Source organism: Lentinus tigrinus (assembly GCF_003813185.1).
Source record: "Lentinus tigrinus ALCF2SS1-7 unplaced genomic scaffold L226scaffold_7, whole genome shotgun sequence".
Taxonomy (NCBI): domain Eukaryota; kingdom Fungi; phylum Basidiomycota; class Agaricomycetes; order Polyporales; family Polyporaceae; genus Lentinus; species Lentinus tigrinus.
This window is the reverse complement of record NW_027137916.1, coordinates 614,061-636,708: the sequence shown is the minus strand read 5'-3', so window position 1 is coordinate 636,708 and position 22,648 is coordinate 614,061. Positions and strand designations below refer to the sequence as shown.

At 56.0% G+C, this 22,648-nt stretch overlaps 7 protein-coding genes across 7 annotated transcripts; 4 read left to right on the top strand and 3 right to left on the bottom strand.

The window, feature by feature from the left end:
• Nucleotides 1-1,543: 1,543 nt before the first annotated feature.
• On the top strand, nucleotides 1,544-4,797 carry L226DRAFT_459287 (uncharacterized protein; the record flags this gene model as incomplete). Its single annotated transcript, XM_067675504.1, has 20 exons — nucleotides 1,544-1,723; nucleotides 1,783-1,873; nucleotides 1,931-2,098; nucleotides 2,163-2,317; nucleotides 2,372-2,424; nucleotides 2,478-2,502; nucleotides 2,561-2,700; nucleotides 2,754-2,851; nucleotides 2,904-2,926; nucleotides 2,982-3,192; nucleotides 3,246-3,290; nucleotides 3,350-3,478; nucleotides 3,528-3,699; nucleotides 3,753-3,855; nucleotides 3,911-4,057; nucleotides 4,112-4,151; nucleotides 4,206-4,342; nucleotides 4,398-4,519; nucleotides 4,579-4,659; nucleotides 4,719-4,797. 20 exons carry the CDS (start codon nucleotides 1,544-1,546, stop codon nucleotides 4,795-4,797), a joined length of 2,199 nt encoding a protein of 732 aa, XP_067537584.1.
• A 2,148-nt stretch (nucleotides 4,798-6,945) lies between these two features.
• Nucleotides 6,946-7,899, top strand: L226DRAFT_357291 (uncharacterized protein). The gene is made up of 3 exons (XM_067674195.1): nucleotides 6,946-7,198; nucleotides 7,254-7,444; nucleotides 7,500-7,899. The coding sequence occupies exons 1-3, from the start codon at nucleotides 7,009-7,011 to the stop codon at nucleotides 7,770-7,772; spliced, it is 654 nt and encodes a 217-aa protein (XP_067537583.1). The 5' UTR covers nucleotides 6,946-7,008; the 3' UTR covers nucleotides 7,773-7,899.
• L226DRAFT_533022 (uncharacterized protein) lies at nucleotides 7,597-9,544 on the bottom strand. Its single transcript, XM_067680371.1, has 4 exons — nucleotides 9,496-9,544; nucleotides 8,410-9,429; nucleotides 7,914-8,344; nucleotides 7,597-7,856 (listed from the first exon to the last, which is right to left on the bottom strand). The coding sequence occupies exons 2-4, from the start codon at nucleotides 9,371-9,373 to the stop codon at nucleotides 7,833-7,835; spliced, it is 1,419 nt and encodes a 472-aa protein (XP_067537582.1). The 5' UTR covers nucleotides 9,374-9,429; nucleotides 9,496-9,544; the 3' UTR covers nucleotides 7,597-7,832.
• A 33-nt stretch (nucleotides 9,545-9,577) lies between these two features.
• Nucleotides 9,578-12,046, bottom strand: L226DRAFT_533021 (Oxysterol-binding protein). Its single transcript, XM_067680370.1, has 11 exons — nucleotides 11,878-12,046; nucleotides 11,769-11,813; nucleotides 11,543-11,707; nucleotides 11,354-11,400; nucleotides 11,189-11,271; nucleotides 11,039-11,130; nucleotides 10,929-10,984; nucleotides 10,849-10,872; nucleotides 10,449-10,794; nucleotides 10,097-10,393; nucleotides 9,578-10,032 (listed from the first exon to the last, which is right to left on the bottom strand). The coding sequence occupies exons 3-11, from the start codon at nucleotides 11,579-11,581 to the stop codon at nucleotides 9,835-9,837; spliced, it is 1,182 nt and encodes a 393-aa protein (XP_067537581.1). The 5' UTR covers nucleotides 11,582-11,707; nucleotides 11,769-11,813; nucleotides 11,878-12,046; the 3' UTR covers nucleotides 9,578-9,834.
• A 1,048-nt stretch (nucleotides 12,047-13,094) lies between these two features.
• L226DRAFT_459809 (uncharacterized protein) lies at nucleotides 13,095-14,003 on the top strand (the record flags this gene model as incomplete). Its single annotated transcript, XM_067675547.1, has 5 exons — nucleotides 13,095-13,280; nucleotides 13,343-13,404; nucleotides 13,467-13,746; nucleotides 13,829-13,907; nucleotides 13,969-14,003. 5 exons carry the CDS (start codon nucleotides 13,095-13,097, stop codon nucleotides 14,001-14,003), a joined length of 642 nt encoding a protein of 213 aa, XP_067537580.1.
• A 213-nt stretch (nucleotides 14,004-14,216) lies between these two features.
• Nucleotides 14,217-16,950, bottom strand: L226DRAFT_611392 (MFS general substrate transporter). The gene is made up of 15 exons (XM_067686282.1): nucleotides 16,857-16,950; nucleotides 16,767-16,796; nucleotides 16,562-16,656; nucleotides 16,450-16,510; nucleotides 16,270-16,391; nucleotides 16,101-16,208; nucleotides 15,939-16,047; nucleotides 15,821-15,885; nucleotides 15,693-15,771; nucleotides 15,488-15,638; nucleotides 15,391-15,427; nucleotides 15,157-15,340; nucleotides 14,952-15,093; nucleotides 14,847-14,878; nucleotides 14,217-14,735 (listed from the first exon to the last, which is right to left on the bottom strand). Exons 1-15 carry the CDS (start codon nucleotides 16,885-16,887, stop codon nucleotides 14,395-14,397), a joined length of 1,587 nt encoding a protein of 528 aa, XP_067537579.1. The 5' UTR covers nucleotides 16,888-16,950; the 3' UTR covers nucleotides 14,217-14,394.
• A 1,230-nt stretch (nucleotides 16,951-18,180) lies between these two features.
• On the top strand, nucleotides 18,181-22,257 carry L226DRAFT_483261 (leucine-tRNA ligase). Its single transcript, XM_067677001.1, has 9 exons — nucleotides 18,181-18,646; nucleotides 18,699-18,962; nucleotides 19,013-19,353; nucleotides 19,403-20,128; nucleotides 20,180-20,379; nucleotides 20,430-20,911; nucleotides 20,963-21,075; nucleotides 21,134-21,689; nucleotides 21,756-22,257. The coding sequence occupies exons 1-9, from the start codon at nucleotides 18,305-18,307 to the stop codon at nucleotides 21,984-21,986; spliced, it is 3,255 nt and encodes a 1,084-aa protein (XP_067537578.1). The 5' UTR covers nucleotides 18,181-18,304; the 3' UTR covers nucleotides 21,987-22,257.
• The last annotated feature ends 391 nt before the right edge of the window (nucleotides 22,258-22,648 follow it).

The window sequence follows — 22,648 nt, the reverse complement described above, 5'->3', positions numbered from 1 at the left end:
TGACCGTAACCACTATGTCTACCAATTCGCAGAAAGGGTCTGCGTATGCGAAACGTTAGCCAGTCTCATGCCATACCTTTCTGCTACTGCTGACAACCTTCCAGGAAATGATGCCTCGACCTTAGTACCTCTAGGTAATGCGACTGTTCCCCCGCAGCTTCCATTCGTGCTCACGAGTTTCGCAGAGTTGGACTCAGACCCGGACTTCAACCCGGGAGCGTACGTCCCAGAAGTGAAGAAACGTGCTAGAAAGTCTGGAGACTCTCGCAAGAATGGCTTGCCGGCGAAGAAACGACGTCGGAAGGACACTCTCGGGGACGACGATCGTTCCCCTTCACCGGCCTTTGGTAAATACGCTCCGAGATCTTCCGAGGCAAGTACTGAGCCGAACATCTAGATGACACGAATGGAGGAGAAGCAGTTCCTCTTCAGAGGAATATGCTGGTACAGCTACTCGGTATATCCACGTTTACCCACCCGATTCAAACCTTGTTCTGAATAATGCGTGTACAGGACCGCTGGGTATTCTCCCCGTTGAAGAGTCTGAGAAGGAGGAAGACGATGCAGACGATGAAGAGGAGGAAGAAGAAGAGGAGGAGGAGGAGGAGGAGGACCGCGATTCCGAACCAGAAGATGTACAACCACCAACCCCGAAAGCCCTTCGGCCGCTCATTAAGAAGCCAATTGCACCACCGAAGCCAACGCCTAACCCCGATGACTCCGTCACTGGTGCGCATTATTTTAACTCATTTCTACCATGATTAATCCGTAGCAGAGTACGAATCGGACGAGGTCTTCGACGAGAAGCCTTCGACAAGTCCCTCCAGTAAGCGATCGGCCTCCTCTCAACCAGCCGGCAGCAAGCCACCTCCAAGCAAGAAGGCAAAGCTCGTTGACCCCGAAGAATCCGTTACCGAACCTGAGTCTGAAGAGCTGGACTGGTTGGATGGGAATAATGCGGCAGCTGCTACCGCAGCAGCTACAGGTGCGTCTCTACTTCGCTACGGGTGAGCTGGCACCGAAGGGCTCCCTGTTCCAGCTATCAACAAGCCCGTCACCGCCAACAAAGTACCATTCAAGAAGAGCGCGGTACCTGCCGAAGACTCCGGGTCTGAGACGGAGCCTGAAGATGATCCCCCGGACGTAGTGGAGGTACGCTGCAATTCGCCTCATCCGCGCAACTGTACTTATGACTCTTGTAGCTCATGCAGCCACGGCCCGCTTTCCAGCTGAAGTCTAGTCAGTCGTTCGCGGGCCCTTTGTCCCTGGACCGCAAGCACAAGGTCCCGGGGCGCATGAACACTTTCTTGCGTGAATACCAGCGGGATGGAGTGCGCTTCTTTTGGAAGAGGTATGCGGAGAAGAAAGGTGGTCTGCTTGGAGACGACATGGGATTGGTGAGTGCACCAACTTCGCGGGTACTTTCTGATGTGTACTGACTCGCCACTTTGTCCAGGGCAAGTAGTCAAACTCCCATCGCTATGTTCTACTAACCATATTCGCAGGTAAAACGATCCAGGTCATCTCGTTCCTCTCAGCAATTATGCAGAAGACCGGGGATAATTACGATGTCGACCGCCGGCGCAAACATGTTTCAAAGCTGCAGGACAAGAAGGAGTGGAAGAAGTTTCGAAAGTTGCCCCCAGCGGACGCGACATGGCCGACATGTCTCATCATTGCCCCAAGCAGCGTCGTCGGGAACTGGGAGAGGGAGTTCGAGACAGTGCGTAAACATACCGCGAACATGTATCGACCGCAACTGATGCCGAGATACTTCTGCAGTGGGGATACTTCGAAGTGGGAATGTATATTGGTCCACCGGCCGTTCGTGCGGATGTTCTCAACGATTTCAGGATGGGTCGCCTTGACGTTGGTGAGTAACCTCATGCCTTCCGTATTTGTTGAGAATACCTACCTACGCCCGGTGCAGTGGTGACATCTTTCGACGTCGCGAGGATGGACATCGACCTCATTGACGAGCTCCCCTGGTCTTGTATCTTCATTGACGAAGTTCATCGTGTCAAGAACCCGCGGTCGAAGCTGGCCACTAGCTTCGCCCGCTTCACGTGCCCTTGTAGGTTCGGGTTGAGCGGCACAGGTGGGTGCTTCATGATGTCATGATGTATGTACGCGAGCACGATACTGACAATCGCTCCTCGTAGTCATTCAGAACGGCTATGAAGAGTTATGGACCGTCTTGAACTGGACGAACCCAGGGGCCGTCGGGACTAAGAAACAGTGGGAGAGCTACGTCGAGAAGCCACTCCGGGTGGGGCAGAGCAGGTCTGCGTCGGACGAAGAGCATGTGACGGCAGCCGTGAGTCGTCTTCTCTGCTCGGAGAGCCCGACTAGTGATTGATGATGCACACAGCTCGTTGCGAAGGTACTAACGGAGAAGCTGCTGCCAGAGTTGTTCCTACGCAGGTAAGTCAGATTTCCACACCGCTTTCCTCTCTGTTCACGAGTGCGGTGCACAGGACGAAACAAATCATTCAGGACCAGGTCAGTCCTCGTCTCTGTTTGGCCATAATGCTCATCTAACTCACTTTTCGATTCATAGCTACCGAAGAAGACAGACCAAGTCGTGTTTTGTCCGCTGACCCCGATGCAGATCTATGTATACAAGAGAATCATCGGCCTCGAAGCTGTCGAGAACCTGGTCATGAAAGATCAGCCGTGCGACTGCGGTTCACGGAAATCGTGCGTTCCCCTCTCCCTGAAGTCTCCGCAGTGACATGCTGAGCCATCCGCAGGCGGAAGAAATGTTGTCACCCCGTCCACCCAGGGGATCTCTTCAAATACATGTCGACACTGATCAAGATCTCGAACCATCTTGCCCTCATCCTGCCTTGTGAGTGAGGCGACTCGATCTACCAACTCCCTGACTGACCATGTGTGTGCAGCCCCTACGGATACGACCGATCAGGTGCGCTGGATTCTCCCGTCAAGCTATGGCCCGGAGCTTACTGACTCCCTCACAGACGGCACGGAACAGGGAGCTCTCTAGGCTGGCGTTCAACGGAATCGTACCGAAGTACGGCCCCTCGATGCTCCGGCCCGAATTTTGTGGCAAGTGGCAAGTCTTGCAGACCTTACTCAGGGAGTGGCGCAAAGACCGGACCAACAAGGTCTTGATCTTCACCAAGTCTGTCAAGCTGCTTGACATGTTGGATTTCCACCTGAGCGGGCAAGGTGCGTCTCGTCGCGTGTATGCATGCACAGTATGCTGACATGGTGGTGTGTAGGGTACGGTTTCGTGAAGCTCGATGGCTCAACGAAGCAGTCCGAACGTATGTAGCGCTACCGGAATGGATGAACTACGGACCGGACGTACTGACACTACGGACAGGTATGCCTATGATCGACAGATTCCAGGAAAATCCCGACATCTTCATCTTCTTGATCTCGACCATGGCTGGAGGGACCGGTCTGAACTTGACAGCAGCGAATAAGGTTGTGATCTTCGACCCCAACTGGAGTAAGTCAGCAAGACTTCCGAGAAGAGCCTTGACTGACTATTACTCAAGACCCCGCCCACGATCTGCAAGCGATGGACCGCGCGTATCGGTTCGGGCAGACGCGCGACGTCGCCGTGTATCGTCTTCTGGGCGCAGGCTCGATCGAGGAGCTCATATATGCCCGCCAAGTGTACAAGCAGCAGCAGATGCAGGTCGGGTACAATGCGAGTCTGCAAACGAGGTTAGTCCGTTGGATCGCGCCTGTGAGCAGCTCGCTGACATCTTGCCTGACAGGTACTTTGAGGGCGTCCAAGGAGACAAGAGCAAGCAAGGCGAGCTGTTTGGTATCCGGAATATCTTCAAGCTCCATGAACATACTTACGCTACGAAGATGGCGGTAAGCCCCACTTCTGCTCTGTTAGCGGTTGGATGATGACGAGCCCAATCAACAGATCGAGCAAGCGAACATCAGCGACCTGGACTGGGCGTTTGCGTACATGGGCAGTGGAGGCGGCAGTAGCAGCGCGAGACGTCCCAAGACAAAGCCTGACGGAGTGAAGTGGGTGTACGAAGAGGAGGCCAAGACGGGAAAGGAATACGTGAGCGAAAGCTTTTGAGCAATGCGCATACAGTCACTTAACAACACCCTATAGGACGAACTGCGCGGTCTCGGGGCCCTCCTCTTCGATGATGGTGCGCATTTTTCGCCTACTGGACCCGTTATCTCTCGATTGAGCATCTCTGCAGACACGCCCGAAGTCAAGCACCAACCGAATGACATTGAGAAGACTCTCAGCGCTCTCGGGGTGAAATACACCCATCGCAATGACGACCTCATCGCAGAGAGCACCATCGAAGCGCAGAGAATGCAGAAGCTCTTAGAGGTGTGTATGCATGACAGCGCTTCCAGAACTACTCCTGATGCGCCTTGCTTGATAGGAAAAGAAGAAAGCCATCAAGAAGGCGAAGCAGCGACGCCAGTCTGGCAAGGAAAAGTCGCCTGTGCCGGAGTGGCCGCCTCGGCGTAAACACCACAAACCTCCGCCGAGCCCTCGCTCAAAGTGAGTCTCCCTCATCTTCTCCGGGAGCACGCGCGTGATATTGATCGCGGAATGCCTAGGCTTCGGACCCGCCAGCGTGCGCTCATAGAGCAGGGCCTGCTGCAGGCTCCAGAGGACCTGCCGAAGTTTGCTCAAGAGTTGTGAGTATTATATTTCTCTCGTTCGCCTGGGACCGGTACTCATGCGATGACCTCTGTAGCGCACAGAAGACGCTCAACGAGCAGAATGACTTCCTCCGGCAGCTTGATGATTATGCTAGGAAGCATTTCAAGGACTAATGCCTCACGATCCACAAGTACCTCAAGATGTTCTCGAATTGCTATGTGTCATGTTCCTCGCTCTGTGCTCTGGACCGTTGCTTCGTTCAAGTAGACCTGCCGGTGGAGTCTGTATTTGGTTCGGCACTGTGACTATCGCTGTATGTATTCTTATGTATGATATGTATGAGTAGATAGAAAGATTCCGAGTGGGTTGTGATACATTAATGGACATCTTCGGGGGTTGCAGCAGCCTCACTCGCCAGAAATTGCTGCCACGTTGTCACGATACATAAGTACGCGGAGGTTGCCGAGTCGTACCCGAGTGACAGTCTGAGGGGCACCCGCGGCCTTTGCAACATAAAACTTCCATCGTCTGTCTGCAGTTCATCATGCATTGAATGATGTGAATATCCTTCTCCAAAGCTACGCTTGAAAAGGCAAATTACGTTAGAATCTAGAGGCGACGACCATGCAGTCTCTGTACAGGAATAGCCTTGGCAGTCATATCGATGGTACTGTCCTATCCGTATAGTACTTCCACGCAACGTCAGCTGAACAGTCAATAGGGCCGCCCGGATCCTTGGATCCTCGTGTCGAACTCCGGGGGTTGCTTCGCTTCGTCGGAGCACAAGGGACTGATACACGAATATGGGCAAGGAACAGTGACTCGTGAGGCCGCCCACCTGAACAAACATGACACAAATACGACGCATTCAGAGGCTGTTCCTCCCTGCCAACGATGCTCGACGACGACTCTGTTTCAGACCCAGGAGTTCCCGACAACAAATTACCTCCCGCAGGATGTGGGACCACCACAAGCTGGGATCTTGTCAGTACGAGGATGCGGCTGCACGACGATGTGCATCGAGTATTGCTACCGACTGGCCGCCCTACGAAACTCCGCTGATTATCGCGCGGTCATCCACCACAAGAAGCGGCCAGAAGCAGCTGGCCCTTGCCTTACACCTTTCTAGGCAAGAGCGCCCGGGACCCGAACAAAAGCCCAAAGCGTTCCTTGTTCGCCTTCTGAGGCTGGCAGAAGCCGGAGGGTCCCGGTGGCGTCAGCCTCTGCTCTTTAAAAGACCGAGCTCTCCGCCTCCTCGTCCTCACCCAACTTCCCCCACAACCACCACCATGTCCTATGCTCCTCGACGCGGCCCTCTTCCGCCGCCCATGCCCCACCATCATATGCATCGCTAGCAACAACACGATCACCGCCACCAACCCCTTATGAATCTAAACAACCTCAGGACTGCACGGGCACGATGCGACAAGGTACGCCACTCAACCACGCTCTGCCCGCCACTTCCCTCACCACTCCCTACAGCGTCGATGCCCAGGTCGCCACAGTGTGAAAACGTACGTCTCTTGTCTTCACCTCCCTTCACTTGATCGCGGCTGACGTCGGCTCAGGTAACGTTGTGGCGTGCCGTTCCCGGTCAACAGGTGGCCAACGCTCACTCGCCCCGGCACCCGCGCCCATGCGCATGCCACATGGGGCTCGAGTGGGTGATTAGGCCCAGGCGTCGATGCTCCGCACCTCGTACGACCACATCGCTCATCGCGACCCGTGGTTCGTCGTAGGCTGTCTCGGGGTGTAGCCGGGTGGGATCCCTGGTCGGCCAGGACTCCTCACGGACGCCAAAACCGACAACGTGCCGCTGGCATGGGTGGCGACGTACGCGCTCGGGTCCACCCACCTCACTCCCCTGCTAGCTCTCCCGCCCTTTCGGGCGGAGTTCTTTCGCATGCGTTGTGTACCGTGGTGGGCCCGGCGTCCTGTCGCCAGCGGGGAGCCTTGAGTTCAATGGTACGTCCTCATCAGCGGTGTTTGTTCTTCATCGATACCTAACCCCATCTTCCTCGATGCAGGAGGGGGCCATACGGAGGCTCGGTCTCGATTGATTCTCAAGACTGCCCGGGGCAGGGACCCCAACACAGACTCCCGGCGTGCTCACTGAACCTGCGCCGTACGTGAGCATGCGCCGGTCCCTGTGAGGTGTCTAGATGCAGCCGATATCGCATCGGGAACACCTCACCGGACCACCCTGCACGCGAAGCACTGTCTCTCTTCTCGGAAGATGGTGTGGGTGGGGTCTGTGTTGGTGATTCAACCGATTCTAACATGATGATCGGTGCGGGATGCGTCTGGGCCCCCCGTCTGGCGCGCAGGACGCAAGAGCACGCGTTTCTTGTGGGAGGTTACGAACTTGGAAACCAAGCACGCGTATGTGTTCTTCACCCGCTCTGAAGCTGACCATTTTCGTTTTTTGTTTTGATGCGCTTGCATGCGAGCACCCAAAGATGATAGCCGGGGAGACGCTGTACGCCGAAAGTCCCATGCGTATCGTCGCCCTCGGTCTGGGTTGCCCAAAAGCGCATGCAATCGTGAAGACGGGCACACTGAAGACGTCTCTCGGTGAGTTGCGCGCGTTCGTTGTACATGTAGACGTTGTTGAACGACTCTTGCTCAGGATGGACCACACAAATGGAGTTGGAGTTGAAAGACGTTGGCTCTGCTGTGCAACGTGCGCCAATCATGTTCAGGAACTCCTCGTCTCGACTCGAGGGGCCTGTGCCGTGCGTGGGTTGCATAGTACGGGCCAGCGTAAAATGGCCGACATTGGAAGAGGAAGACAAGAGGCTAGTGGGTTCTCCAGAAAAAGTACGTCGATTCGATTGCATACTCTCGTCCCTGCGCTGACGAGACACTCTGGCAGGAGCTGTGGAATCCACGGAAAGTCGACGCCGCTCGGAGGACTCTGGAAGCGAGTGCCCGAGTCAAGAACGGCCCCGAGGTACGGTCGTCTGCTCCGATTGGGGTGCGGACGTTCCTGGCGCAGGCCTCTTCGTGGCCCTCGGGATTAGTACCTGCTCACGCGGGGAAGCTAACGTGCGCCGAAAACACGATTGTGCGACCCAGTCGCAGCGTTATGTATATCCTGTATCCCGTGTCGTCTCTGCCTGTTTATTCACCGTACATGGGTGCTTGAATACAGTATAGTCCGTTCCCTGGTCTTCTAATATGCCGCTGCTTCTGTGCATCGCTGCGTCTACTCGAACGAGTAAGGCATGCCCTGTAACGCCGGATGAGGGGACAAGTCGGACTGCATGAGAAGGAATGAGATACTCGCCTGCCATGACACCCACAAGATGCCCTTCGCATGCATTCGATACATCATTTGCACGACCGCAGGGTCTAATCGGTCTAGCATGTTGTCCCAACGGCTGGAGAACACCACCCTCACCGCGTGCAAACTTGTCGACTGGTCGAGGGTCAAGTCAAGCTCGTCCCACAGCGCCCGCTTCTCCGTAAGCTGGTCAAGGTACCATTGCTGATACTCGTCTTTGGTCATGTCCCATTCTTGTCCGTCGTCCGGGAGCGGGAACCGCAGCGTCAGATGCCGGAGAGCCGGAGGCATCTGAGAGAGCAGGTATGTGTATGTAGAGAACACGGGGTAGAGCACCTCATGGGACTCGCGCCCCGGCGGCGCGTTGTAGGTCAGAGTCAGCGACTCCAGCAGCGGCGTGTCGGAGAGCTTGACGATGCGGTCCCATCTGTTAACTGCGTCGCACATGCACGATCGTCAACGATACAGTGCACGAATGGAAACCTGAGAGATCACGCACAGTACCGCGGGGACCCGGGAGGGTTGCGACGGCCCTCGAACACCCACGTCCCCATGTTGAGCCTCAGACTACGGAGGTGCGGCGCGGTCGCCTGCAGGAATGGTGCCATCTCCTCGAGAGCGATCCAGTCGTCCCCCGCCCAGGAAAGCGACGTCAGTGCGCTGAAGTTCCCCTTGCTCGCGAGCATGGCGTACACCGAACGGGAGAACTCGACAGCGGTGGCATGGGTCGCGGAGAACTTGAACGAGCTGATAGCGGGGATGGGGAACTTGAAAGTCGTGCTTCCGGTCATGATACTCGCTGGCTCCTGAGAGGGCCGGAACTCTCCCTTGGCCTGTCCCGGCTTCAGAGTCTGCGACGTCTTCAAGTGATAGAACTCGAGCTCGCCGATCTGCGAGAACGCGGACAGGCTTGATAGCATGGGGATGATCTCCGCATGCGGCATGTACCCCAGGCTCGACAGGCGCAGCTGTTTTAACTGCAGGGTGGAAGGGTGTTCGTCTTCGTCGCCATTTTGAACCCCTTTGCGCTCGATAAACCGGACCTGCGTGAGGCACAGCCGCTTGAGCTTGGGCACCTTTGAGGCGATAGTCTTCAACAGAACGCGGTCGATAGCTGGCCAACTTTGCCGGAGGCCATCGCTGCTCAGCCACAAAGCCGCCGACGAGCGCGGCGGGCCCGCTTGGAGAGTGAGATCCTGGATAGATTCCCGGACGTATCGCGCGCTGTCGAGCATATTCATGAACGAACAAAAGTGGTTGGTGGACACAGACTTGACGACGATGGTTTCGAAAAGGGCGCTTCGACTTTGCTGAAGCCAAGAGTCGTTGACAAGGGAGCAGTTGAGTAAGGTGGGCTTGTCGGTTCGGAGCTGGGATATGATAAGACCTTCGACTTCGACGGGCAGTCGCGCCGTGCGTCTTGCATTGTGATTGCAGTCTTCGCTGCTGGGGATGGATACCATCGGACGAGACGGCAAACGTCGTACGTGCCTTGATAATTATAAGCTGACGAAGGAGACTGGCAGAAAAATTTTGTAATTCATGCATTAGTCTCTGTTCAAAGTGCCAATGAACGAGTTCTCACCAGTATAGCCGAGCAACGAGCCGTGAGTATTGTGGCTGAGTTGTCGATGAGGTCAATGACAGTGGAGGCGCCTCACACAGTCGTGGCAGGCTTTATATGCCGTAGCGGACTGCGGACATCAGATGAAATTCCAGCGATCAAACATGCGCAATCGAACGCGAAGATAGACAAATGGGCGGCCGCAGCACGACTCAGGCCGAAACTTCAACGGGCTCAAGAAAGCTGGTTAAACTGTCCACTAGCTGTGATAATAGGAGTACAGATCTAGAATCGAAGCGTCACATCACAAACCAAACAACTGTCCTCTCCGTCTCCAGAAGAAGGGCTCCGATCCATAGATTAAACGGAGACAGAGCGCACGGAGGGGGTCTTCTCATGGTTGTGCTTGAAGACGTATGTGTCCTCCGTGGGCGGGGCCCCGTTGAACAACTTCACTAGGCGCTCGTACACGGGGTCGGATGGGATATGCTCGAAGTGCCACTTCTTCCATTGGGTGCCCGCCGCCTGCTCTTCGCGCCGACGTTGCCGCTGCTCGTTCTGTAGAAAATTTCGCGATGAACAACTTGAGAGTGAGCGCTCATTCGAGGGCTAAGGGACATACCTCAATCTTGCTCTTCTCACGACTTGCTGTCTCGTAGTCGCCCTCCCGGATACCGCGCGCGACGTGCTGCCAGAGCTTTCGGCTCTCAAACTCATGCATGTCTTGGACGGGGCCGACGGTAACCTCCTCCTTTGGTGACGTGACATCCGTGAAGATCTCACCGGTGTCGAGATCCTTCGACGTCTCGTGCCATACACCCTCGTACTTCTTCAAGGGTGTTGTGGATTTGGGCGGGGTGAGAAGAGCCTTGAACGAATGGGAACGACCGGAGAAGTAGCCCTTGCCCTTGTACTCGATCTGTCGAGGCATGTTTAGCGCCATGACAACAATTGAGGTGATAACGTTGGCGTACTGTAGACAACCAGCCTGAGGAACTCTGGATATATGACGTCTCTGTCAGCTCGATGTACGGCGAGCCGTACCAGAGACCGTCGATACGCAGACGGGGCAAGGTGATAAGGAACTCTTCCTTGCCGCCATCCTCGAGCTCGACGGTCAGGATAGCATGTCCAATCTGCTTAACAATAATGCTACCGCCAGAGAAACTCGTCTTCTGGGCGGAGTGACCCTGCAGAGCGAGGCCCTTCGTTGGGTTGCAGATGTAGTAGGCAGTGATGGGGGGATGATGGGAGACTTGCTCGACGACGAGGTTGGTCTGACCGCGTCCATCGACGTCCGGCCAATGGCCGTAGAATAGCCTGTCAAAGTAAGCTTTGGCGAAGTGCCACAGGTATATACTTGAGGACGCTTACTCTCCAAGGACAGGGTTTAGAGGCCTGACAATTGACGTCAGCGAGACTAATCAGATGTTCCCACCATTAATGAAACGCACTTCTTCTCTGATCCCAGTTTCTCGTTACGGGAGGTGTACTGGCCTTTGAGGGTGCTCTGTATGCCTGCCGTTCAGTAATAGTTATTGCGCCTTAAATGAGGGGCACGCACGATGAACCACTTCAAAACGGCAATTGATCTGTCCTGCTCCGTCTCCGCATCTCCAATGGCAGCGAACAAGCCAGGGCGCTCACACCAGTACGCTGTGGAGACACGTCAATATCATGGCTCCAGTGTCCGTAGTCACGACAAGAATCGTACCAGGAAACTCGGTGAGGGAAATGGGCGAGAGGATGAACGGCGGTGCCGTCAAGGACGAGAGATCTCCCGAGAAGGACGCGATCCTGAGCCAAGCCAGGGTTGCAGTGGCGAGTTCATGTAGAGATCAGATCGGCTACGCTGCTTGAGTGCGATATTGGGACGTACGACTTCAAGAAGCTGGCCCAGCTGCTCTTCTGCGCAGATGGCACTCCCTATTCATGGCGGGGAAATGTACGAGGGTCGAGAGCAAGGAAGGCGCGGGAATAGCGGCGATGAATGGTCGAGGTCGAGGCAATCATTACGCACCGTGTCACGGTAAGCCTTCCATCGACAGTCCAGCCGCGAATAACGCACCTCGCCTGGCATCTCGCTGGGGGTTTGAGTTCCGGACATGCTCGTAGATTATAGAAACAATGAGGGTATAGAGCGGGTCTAGGTGTGGATCAAGAAATGAAGATGAGCTGGTCGTGGTTGTGGTGGAGGACGTTGTGTGTGTAAACGCCCGAGCAACGTGCGGGGCTGTGGCGAAACGCCGACGTCAGTCTTAACTTTTAAGTCTTACTACACATCACTTCCGCACCTCCCAGTCCTTCATGGATACCCATTATTCAACGCTGTCAAGGACCTGTCTCCGAAAAGTCAAGTACTGTGCGCAACTTCAATACAAGGGGCGGGAAGCCCGGGCTTACATGCTGCCTCGATTGCCGTCGACCCCGGGCTAAGGTCAAGGATTGTTCGCAGGATGGCCGTTAATATCGAAAGATGACTCGGATGTATGGGGAGAACCAAGAGGTAAGTGAGTAAACTTTCGAGGTGGCCACACACCGACGCAGCACCGACGGTACGAGCCAGACGCTTGTCATCTCGGGCCTGCCGTCCGACTGTTGCTGCTACACATCGCGATGTACGGAAGTGTACAGGCTGCGTCTCCTGCATACTCAGGCCAAGCTTTGTTCGTCAATAACAGTTGAGAGGCTGGCAGTGTGTCACTCGGCTCGGTGAACACTCGGGCTCGAACGGTGGGGCGCTGCCGCCTGCGGCCTCCTCTCGGTCTCCCCTGGTCCCTGAAGTCATGGATGCCGAACATGCCCGTCAGCATAGGGTGCTGCACGGGATAGGGCTTGAAGACTGAATTCATTGCCCCTGGAGAAATGATAACACCGGAAGCATCGGTGAGCTAAAATCGTCTGCGGTTATGCGGTACCAGTGGTAGGAGGCTCTCAACTACGCAGGTTTCAGGAACAACTGGTTCTTGAACTCCTACCGTATAAGGCGTGACGTCCCTCGCACCGCTTTCCTTGTCTTCAAGCCATTGATGCAGGAACATGTATTACTCCTGCGTCATGCGATCTGCAGGTTGCATGGGCGCATCAAGATGCGGCGCAAGCCACGAGTGCTTACTGCCGGTGCTACCTCAAGTTTCTCTGCAGAGTCTGCAACGTCCCAAGGAGAAACCAAGGTGACTCTGTAGCATCTTCACTTCGCTCCGAGAGACCCTCCGATACTGATACAGGGGACACTCAGCGCTGAGGCCTTAGGCGGGATGGCAGAGTACAACGAGGGATACCCGACATGACGTGTGCAAAATATTTCAAGCGTCGTGCGTCTGACCGCCGAATATGCAATGAAAGTCCTTGGCTATACGGCACTGTCCTCCTCAGCGCATCCGCCCGACCACATATGTACTGACATAGCAGTGCCGGAGGCGACAAGCGACGACCACGTCTTAGACTCTGCTGATCCGCACCTCACCGTCGTCGGGCCCAAGACCCGCGGACCACCGGGCACCGGGGTATATAGGCAGAATGTGGTGCAGAAGTGTCCCTCGTGTTCAATTTCTCATTCGACGCCACACCTGCCTGCCCATCCGCTCATTCGCTCTATCTTCAAGGGACAGTCCACAAAGATGTTCGCTGGCGCTTTCTTTGCACTTTCTCTCCTGAGCTCTACTCTCGCACTCACCACCGGCCTCGCGCTGCCCCGCGGCGGCTTCGTCCCTCGGGATGACGGACCTGGAAACCAGGACCTTCTTGCTTCATGCCCTGGCGGCCCCGGCTCCCCTAACGTTCGGAAGGCGGACAGGTGCACCTTGGTACGCAGCTGCTTCTTGAGCCATCAGCCTGACAATGTGCTGACAACAAGGCACACTCATAGGTCAACACCGTCAACAACGCGGATGTCCGTCTATGGAGTGTCCTCGGCGACCCTCAGTTGAAGTACGCATCCAAACCATCTCTGCTACCCAGACTGGTTACTGATACGTTATATCATTGAATAGCTGCGGAGGCAGCTCTGAAGACATCACCGTCACTCTTGGCGGAGAGACGACAGTCTCGCAGACGACGACGGTCAACGCAGACTTCGGCATCGACTTCGAGGGCCTCAGCATTGGCGGGGGCGTGTCGGACGAGGAATCAACGAGCCAGACCGAGTCCAAGCAGATCCAGTTCTCGATCCCCCCTGGGCGCCAGGCCGTGTACGTCGTAGGCGTCGCGCATTCGTCCGTGACGGGCAACGTCCAGGTCAACTACGGATCGAGGGTGGACGGCCACTTCGTCGTCAGTACCTTTCACTGTTTGTTTAAGTTGCGATGCACAGAACTAACTGATTTCCGACTTGCGGGGTGCCATCCCGTCCCAGTGGTTCACGGGCACCACCATCACGAAACTCACGCCGAAGGGCAACGACGTCCAGTTCGACGTGCACGAGAGCGCCTGCGGTGAGTGGCGGATGCGCTGCCTTGCTTGCTCCATACTCAGACTGACCCGGCTCTCGCTCAGGTACCGACCCGCGCGACCTCAGCGGCCTCAACTGAATGTGTACACACGTTTGCCCATCGCACATGACGACCTGACTACGCAGCGGACAGCAGAGCCTGCTGCAATATCGTACTTCGTGGACTTCGGAGTCAACCTTGCGGAGTAGTTGCATTCTGTATTCACCTTATAACTTATTGACATTTATGATGAACACCCCTTTTGACACTCGATCGCCCCATTGCGGCAACCATGGCGTGTTCGACCAACGGCGCAGTGTCCTTGTGTCCAGAGTTGGTATTACTAGGTTCTAAATAATACAACACGTCCAGAAGAGGGTAGTAGACATAATCCTAAGTAACGGAACAACAGCAATGTCAAGATTACAACAGACAACCCCCACGCAGGCTAGGATCCAACCCCACCCATACGCGTACACGCATACATCTCTCAAGACACGCGGAGCTCACCCCCATCCGGCACTACAGGGCCCACGGGACTGTCCGAACTAGACAGCGTGCTCTCACCCTTCTCCAGGTTGTGGGCAGGCTCCGGCGAGCTATTCTCGTCCCTGTCGCTCGGCACCTCGACAACAGCGACATGCGCATGCTCGTGCGCGGCGCGCTCCGCCTGGTCGCGCTTGAGCTCGTCCTGGGTGCGCCGCGTCTGCTTCCCCTCGGCCCCAAAGATGAGGAGCACAGCCGCCGCGACGAGCGAAGCCTGGAAGATGACTGCGCGGTGCATGTTGAGCGGCGGATCTGCGTCTGGTCCGGCGCGGAGGGCACCCTCGACTGGATAGAGAATTACAATTCACATGGTGGGGCGGAAAGCGAGTGCGGGGAGGCGTGCACGTGTGAGCGAATCTGTCAGGGACACTTCGAGGGGCGCATGCTGGAACGTACCGAGAACAAATATGAGGCCGAACAAATTCGTCCTGGACGGAAAGCAGGCACGGAGATGAGTCCAGAGCGCGTATGTAAACGGAAAGAGGTGGAGGCAGTACGCACGACAGCCAGAGAATCGCCGAGCTGCCATCTGCGTTCCGGGTAAGCTCGACGGCGAGTTCGAGCACGACCGGGAGCAGACTGAGACTCGTGGCGCCGATGATGGCCATGAGGATATACAGGACCACGTCGTTGTTGGGTTTGACTAACCGACCGTTTCAGCGCTTAATGCCATCACTGAAACAGAGGGCGAGGAGGAATCACGCACTTTCCCAGATGAGCGCAATCCAACATGCAGCCATGATGGGGGTGAGGAGCTTGCAAGAGAGCGCGAGGTGATGCGTGAAGACACGATCATAGAGAGGCGCAGTGACGGCTGCAGCGACCAGGCCAACCAGGAGCAGGGCGGCTCCCATGAATCCTGCAGTATCAGACGAGTATCCGTACGGTCCCTGCCAAGGGTGGTGAGTAATCTTGCAACCAAGGTACTGCACATACGTACCAACTGCTGCGCGGTCAAGATTGTGAACGCGTTGATTCTAGAGCAGATGCGATAGTCAGAAGACGTGGAGATTAAGACACGTTGTGAAGCGACGCACATTCCGACGAGAATTCCGAAAACCAAGATCATGATAGTGAAATCCATCCGCTGACGAACCGTCATGTAGGTATATTGGTCGCGAGGCAACTTTCCCAGCATCGCCCGGACAAGAGATAACATGGACGGGTGTTTGTGCGTCGCCGCAAAGGCTTAGATTGAAGAGCATCAGCCATGGAACAGATCGTGACTAGAGTTAACCTTACTAGGAGGTGTCGGCGGGTGGTCGCCGACCAAGAAGACGAATGGAGCAGCGACTGTGTATATAATGGCCATGACGAGGAGCTGGCGAGTGTCGGCATAACTTCCGGGCTGATGATGAGCAAGTACGTACCGACTGCCTCGTGGTACCGACGAGCGGAGGTATCAATTGTCCCAATGCGTTTCCGACCGGGTTGGCTATGTGTGCTTCAGCGACTCACCAAGCGCACGAGGGACCTACAGGAACATACCGAGACCCATTATCATCGTGGCTGTGGTGCGGCCCTTGAGGTCGAACCATCGCTCAGAGTAACTAGGGACAATAACTTGGAAAATCGGGACGGACAGGCCTGCTAAGAGCTGGGGAACTTGTGAGCAGAGAAGGGACACGGTCCTTCTGGCCGGACACGAACCTGACCGACCATAATTAGGGCCAGGGAACCCGACTTGGAAAGAGAACGCGCGGTTCCGGCGTAGCGAACCCATCCGGATACTACAAATAAGGTAGAACCGATGTAGCCCTACCATGCAGCATGTGAATCACATGGGACAGATAACGATACCGCAAGTTCTCGCACTCACCATTCGTCGCAGGCCTAGTCTGCCATAGAGGTATGGAACGGCCAAAGAGGCAGGATATACGACGTTCACGACATTCCCGAACCAGTTGATTTGGTCCAATGTAAAGCCAAAGTCATTGACAACTATGACGGAGATCTTGAGTGGTTCACGCTGGTCGGGGTCGAAGCAGAGGAGACGTACCAGCATTTGCAATGGGACCAAACCACACCAAGGCCATGCCGGTGACGATGTTCAAGACAACCTGACGTACATGGGGTTCAGCGAGGAATGGGGCAAGCAAAGCGTTACCCACCAGTGCCAGAAGTCCTATCCATCGTCGCTTGTACAACCGGTACTCCCGAGGACTTTCAGTGGAGCTCTCCTCGATGGACCCGCCCGATCCTTTGACTAGAGGTCGGACGATTAGCCTAAGGCAGCCTATATAGCAGTGGGTCGAAATGAGGTCGGACGTATCTCGGCCTCTGACCTCATATTCGGGAATACAGTAAAGCACTTACCAGATGGCATCTCGATCGAGACCTCTCCCTCTACCGACACCCACAAACCAATTCCAGCGCCGTGAATCAGAGGCGAAAACGGTTACTCACCTTCACATTTCGCGAGACCGAACCTGGGCATGGGGACGTCGTCCTTAGCTTGCCCGGACTTGCCAGCGACGTATGCACGCGCGAGAGTGGAAGCAACCTGCGGGGAAGTTCAGATGGGAGAGGTGGGAGGTGCCGGATATATACTAGCCCCGTCGCTGTGATCGTGCCTCCCTGTCCGAGATCTCACTGCCAGACCGCCGGGAACGGGCGCTCCGGGTGTGTCAATCTGCCTGCGGTCCTTGTGGCCTCACTCGCTTCTTGACGGAAGCTGTTTGAGTGACAGCCAATCCCTATCAGTTCGGAGCAACACAACTTTGGCCACTAATGATCTGAGTGACTGGCAGTGAGCCTTGTCTCGGTCCAAATGTTCAGCTCGCACCAAGACAATGGACATCGACTCGTCCGCACTGGAAAAGGCTTGCAGGCAAGTGCTTACCGGCTATGTAGCATAGTATGGTCATGCGAGCCTCATTACCGCGGAGGCTACCAGAACCTTGAGCGCATCAAGAAGGTGAACGAAAAACGGGTTGCAAGTGCGCTCAGGCTCGTACTGATGCCAACAATTCGTCAAACTCTTTAGGGTCGTGGGTTCCAGACATATGTCGCTGAACACACGATGCGAGCAACAACTGACGAGTGAGACCATTCGTCCTCATCCCTGACCTCTGCATATGCAGCATCACGGCGGAATAGAAGACCACAACGGCAATTCGCGCATGACCTGAAACCGGCACCAGCCTGAGCCAAGGTGGCTCAATGGGATCGCGCCTTCAGCGCTTCAGCTTCAACCTTTGTGACTTCTTGTGGCATCTTTCACCACCCGATGCAGCCAGTCAACGACCGAGGCCGGTATACTACGAGCTCCGAAGACTGCACTGATCGCTCTTTGGACGGCACTCACCTTCAATCCATTCCAACCTTCCACATAAGTAGCTCGACTCGTATTTCTGCAACTCCAGACGGACAGCGGCGCTTGTATATGTATCTGATGGTGGAGATGATCATGGAGGAATGCAAAGGCAAGTGCTCGCGGTCGCGGGCCGGATGTCCCCGTGCGATCAGGTGCCCCGATGGTTAGCTGGTGTATTCCATGAAGCTTGCATACCTGGCTAAGCCCATGCACTCCAGGATGTACGCAGTTGTTGAATTCTGGCGTTGCTATAATCTCTGCTGCCTGCAACTCGAGAACATTGCAGCATCGTGGACACTCCGCCGAGGCCCTAACCCCAAATTCAGTGCAGAAAACCCTAGGGCCCGAGCCGAGACCCCGGACAGTGCTGGTACAAATCTGATTTGCGCCGGGCTGCAGTGCAGATGACTCGGACTGACATCGATTTCCTCACAGCTGCTGAACAGATTTATTCTTCTTCATCGGGATATTGGCCACCATTCTCTCTCTGTGGCGACGTTCTCTACGTCCCGCTCGTTTCACGAGTACCCGTACCATCATGGCTGCCGCTTCCGCCAACACGATGGAGCTCGCCCAGACGGGCAAACGCGACGAGCTCCGCGAACTCGAACTGAAGTACCAAGCACGATGGACGGAGGAACGACTCTTCGAGGTGAACGCCCCGACCGCAGAGCAGCTCAAGGGCCTGTCCCGAGCGGAGGTCAAGCAACAGTTCCCCAAGTGGTTCGGTAACTTCCCCTTCCCCTACACTAACGGCTCCCTCCACCTCGGCCATGCTTTCACCATCTCTAAAATCGAGTTCGCCGCTGGGTTCCATCGGATGTTGGGTGAGCGTGTGCTGTTCCCCCACGGTTTCCACTGCACGGGTATGCCGATCAAGGTACGTCGCGTCATCCATCCCAGACACGGTGAAGATATATATTGTGGCGCAGGCTGCTGCAGACAAGATCGAGCGGGAGATCGAGATGTTCGGCGAGAACTTCGAGCGATTCGTACCAGACGATGAACCAGCTTTCCCCGCTCACGCTGCGACTTCGGATGCCCCCGCGAAGGCGAAGAAGGGCAAGGTGGCGGCGAAGGCGACCGGTCTGCAATACCAGTTCCAGATCATGGAGTCCATGGGCGTACCTCGTGAGGAGATAAAAAAGTTCGCGGACCCTTACTACTGGCTGAAGTACTACCCGCCAATCTGCATGGTGAGTGGTCGCGTGCGCGCGCGACGTCAGTTTTCTGAACATTCCTGCAGGAGGACAACAAGCTGTTCGGCTCGAGGATAGACTGGCGACGCACCTTCATCACGACCGACGCAAACCCGTATTATGACTCGTTCGTTCGCTGGCAGACCAAGAAACTCTACAAGCTCGGCAAGATCAAGTTCGGTGAGCGCTATACCGTCTACAGTCCCAAGGACGGTCAGCCATGCATGGACCATGACCGATCGGAGGGTGAGGCTCTGGGTCCGACGGAGTACACTGGTATTAAGATGGAGGTCGTGAGCTGGAGCGAGGCCGCTGGCAAGGCTATCAAGGACAAGGTCGGCGATCGGAAGGTCTTCCTCGTTGCTGCGACCCTGCGCCCGGAGACTATGTGAGTAACTATGCGTTTTTCTACATACATTGTTTGACGCCTCTTGAAGGTACGGTCAGACCAACTGCTTTGTCGGCACCCAGATCAAGTACGGCGTGTTCGCGATTAACGACCAGGAGGCGTACGTTTGCACATACCGCGCCGCACGCAACATGGCGTTCCAGGGCCTTACGGCCGTTCGCGGACAGGTGAACCAGCTGACGGAGATCGAGGGTTCCCTGCTTGTTGGAACGAAGATCAAGGCGCCACTGTCTATCAACCCAGAGGTCTACGTCCTGCCCATGGAGAACGTCCTCCCTACGAAGGGTACTGGCGTCGTCACTTCCGTTCCGTCCGACTCGCCCGACGATTTCCAGACGCTCACCGACCTGCGCAAGAAGCCCGAGTTCTACAAGATCGAGCCCTCGTGGTGCGCGTATGACCCCGTCCCGGTCATTTCCACCCCGACGTATGGCGAGATGACTGCGCCCGCCGTTATCAAGCAGCTCAAGATCCAGTCCCAGAAGGATACGAAGCAGCTGGCCGAGGCAAAGGAGATCGCGTACAAGGAGGGCTTCTACAACGGCACGATGACTGTCGGCGAGTTCAAGGGTATGCCTGTGCAGGAGGCGAAGCCGCGCGTGCGTGAGAAGCTGATCCAGTCCGGTCTGGCGTTCGCGTACGCTGAGCCCGAGGGTCTCATCATCTCGCGGAGTTCGGACGAATGTGTTATCGCGCTCATGGACCAATGGTACTTGGACTACGGCGAGCCTTCCTGGAGAGCACAGGCCGAGAAGTAAGTTCCTTCTGTTTGATGAGGTGTATCCTGCTCACCGCCACCCTATAGGCTCGTTTCGAAAATGGAGACGTACAACGTTGAGACTCGCAACGCATTCGAGGGTGTGCTGGCATGGCTGAACAAGTGGGCTTGCGCACGTACGTACGGTCTCGGCTCGAAGATTCCTTGGGACCCGACCTTCCTGGTCGAGTCTCTGAGTGACTCCACGATCTACATGTCCTACTACACGGTTGCACACCTGCTGCAAAGTGAGTCACGCTTCTTCATACTCGACGACGGGCTACTGAATCCCCGCCAGGCAAGTTTGACGGCAGCCAGCCCGGTTCTCTCGGCGTGACTGCCGACCAGATGACGGACGAGATCTGGGACTACGTGCTCACCAACGGTCCCTGGCCCGAGAACGCGCCCATGCCGAAGGAGAAGGCCGACGTGATGAAGAACGAGTTCGAGTACTTCTACCCCTTCGACGTCCGCTCGTCCGGCAAGGACCTGATCCCCAACCACCTGACGTTCTGCATCTACAACCACGCCGCGCTGTTCCCCGAGGACAAGTGGCCGCTCAGCATGCGCACGAACGGACATCTGATGGTCAACGGCCAGAAGATGTCCAAGAGCAAGGGCAACTCGATGACGATGCGCCAGTGCGTTGAGAAGTTCGGCGCGGATGCGACGCGTCTGTGCTTGGCCGACGCTGGTGACGGTATCGAGGACGCGAACTTCGACGAGAAGACCGCCAACGCGAACATCTTGCGCCTGCACACGCTCATAGCATGGTGTGATGTGCGTATGCGTACGTTTCTGACCGTCGACTCGGCTGACACATTCCCGCAGGAGATGATCAAGGACAAGGCGAAGTTGCGCCAAGGCGAGAAGAACTACCATGATGTCGTCTTCGAGCACGAGGTCAACGACTTGATTGCTAAGACCAAGCACTATTACGCTGCGTACGTGCCGGATTGAAGCTGTGTCAAATTTATGCTCATGACCCACCATATCCTATAGCATGCAGTTCAAGGACGCCCTCAAGTTCGGCTTCTACGAGCTCCAGTCTACGCGTGACTGGTATCGCGAAGTCACTGCGGAATTCGGCATGCACGGCGACCTCGTCGAGTGGTGGATCCGCACCGCCGCGCTGCTCATCCTCCCCATCGCCCCGCACTTCTCCGAGCACGTCTGGACGACGATCCTCAAGGAGCCCAAGTCCGTACAGCTTGCGCAGTGGCCCGAGCCCACCGTCACCGTCGACCAGTCGATCCTCGACTCGGCTGTGTACATGCGCGGCACGATCAAGACGATGCGCGACGCGGAGCTGTCCCTGCTCAAGAAGATGAACAAGGGAAAGCAGGGCCAGGCGACGTACGACCCGAAGAAGCCGCGCGCGGTCCGCATCTACGTCACGCACTCGTTCCCCGAGTGGCAGGACCAGTGCGTGCAGATCGTCAAGGAGGCGTACTCGGAGGAGCACGACAAGGTCGACGACCAGAAGGTGCGCGAGCTCCTCGCCCAGCGCGGGCTCATCAAGGACAAGCGTGCGATGCCGTTCGTGCAGGCGTTCAAGGTTGGTCTTCTGTTGTTGCAGTGCCCGCTGCGTCGCATGACTGATTCTATGTTTGCTTCCGTATAGAAACGTATGACGCAGTTCGGCACGCACACTGCGTTCAACCGCACCGTGCCCTTCTCCGAGGTCAAGGTGCTCCACGAGATCCTGCCTTACCTCAAGCGGACGCTCAACCTCGCAGACGCCGAGGTCCTGTCTGTCGAGGAGGCCAAGTCAAAAGACCTGTCCGTCCTGACCAAAGCTCTGATAGAGAGCGCGGAGCCTGGCAACCCCGCGTTCGAGTATTACAATGTCTAGGTCGGTCGGTCGAGTTTGCTTTCGTGCGTTTTAGAATAGATCCGTCGTAGTCGCTGTCATACCACCTTGTGCATTAGATATAATCCGGCATCAAATACAGGCATACACATGAACACCCCCAAGCGTCTCCGTGGTCGCGTTGAGCGAGGCTGACTGTGAGCGACAGTGCGGCCTTGCGGGCGCATACGTATGCACAGTAGTCTACAGCTTGCTGGTCCTTCTGGGCCTTGTCCTTTAGCTGTGAACCCTGTGAACGCGGTACATAGTCGCTGACAATAATCTCGTTTCGAAAGACGGTGCCATATACCGCTGCATTTGCAGGCGGTCGGTCTTCAAGTCAGCAGTAACTTACAAGTGCTTAGTAACGTCATACTAGCGGTCATATCAATAGGGACACTGTATACTGAGCACCCAGCCGTCACACGTCGACAGGAGGGACTCGCAGACGTGGCCAACATAGCGGAAAGGTCCAAAATCAGGCGTATCTTATTGCACGTATACAGCATCCACAGTAAACGCACTACCGCTACCTACATACGGCGGATGTAAGGTCACCGCGTTACTCAATTTCGGCGCACGTTAGCTTCCCCGCGCGAGCAGGTACTAATCCCGAGGGCCACGAAGAGGCCTGCGCCAGGAACGTCCGCACCCCAATCGGAGCA

Coding starts and splice junctions, on each gene's coding strand:
- L226DRAFT_533021 (XM_067680370.1), bottom strand. CDS start 11,581: ATGTCCGGAACTCAAACCCCCAGCGAGATGCCAGGCGAG. Junction 11,401..11,542: donor CCAGCGAGATGCCAGGCGAG/GTGCGTTATTCG, acceptor CGCCATGAATAG/GGAGTGCCATCTGCGCAGAA. Junction 10,873..10,928: donor AAACTGGGATCAGAGAAGAA/GTGCGTTTCATT, acceptor GTCAATTGTCAG/GCCTCTAAACCCTGTCCTTG.
- L226DRAFT_357291 (XM_067674195.1), top strand. CDS start 7,009: ATGTGTTCTTCACCCGCTCTGAAGCTGACCATTTTCGTTTTTTGTTTT. Junction 7,199..7,253: donor CACACTGAAGACGTCTCTCG/GTGAGTTGCGCG, acceptor ACTCTTGCTCAG/GATGGACCACACAAATGGAG. Junction 7,445..7,499: donor TAGTGGGTTCTCCAGAAAAA/GTACGTCGATTC, acceptor ACACTCTGGCAG/GAGCTGTGGAATCCACGGAA.
- L226DRAFT_533022 (XM_067680371.1), bottom strand. CDS start 9,373: ATGGTATCCATCCCCAGCAGCGAAGACTGCAATCACAATGCAAGACGC. Junction 8,345..8,409: donor TCCCGGGTCCCCGCGGTACT/GTGCGTGATCTC, acceptor TGTGCGACGCAG/TTAACAGATGGGACCGCATC. Junction 7,857..7,913: donor TCTTGTGGGTGTCATGGCAG/GCGAGTATCTCA, acceptor CCGGCGTTACAG/GGCATGCCTTACTCGTTCGA.
- L226DRAFT_483261 (XM_067677001.1), top strand. CDS start 18,305: ATGGCTGCCGCTTCCGCCAACACGATGGAGCTCGCCCAGACGGGCAAA. Junction 18,647..18,698: donor GCACGGGTATGCCGATCAAG/GTACGTCGCGTC, acceptor ATTGTGGCGCAG/GCTGCTGCAGACAAGATCGA. Junction 21,690..21,755: donor CGTTCGTGCAGGCGTTCAAG/GTTGGTCTTCTG, acceptor GCTTCCGTATAG/AAACGTATGACGCAGTTCGG.
- L226DRAFT_611392 (XM_067686282.1), bottom strand. CDS start 16,887: ATGCCCAGGTTCGGTCTCGCGAAATGTGAAG. Junction 15,094..15,156: donor GATTGCGCTCATCTGGGAAA/GTGCGTGATTCC, acceptor ACGGTCGGTTAG/TCAAACCCAACAACGACGTG. Junction 14,736..14,846: donor CGGCCTCATATTTGTTCTCG/GTACGTTCCAGC, acceptor TTCTCTATCCAG/TCGAGGGTGCCCTCCGCGCC.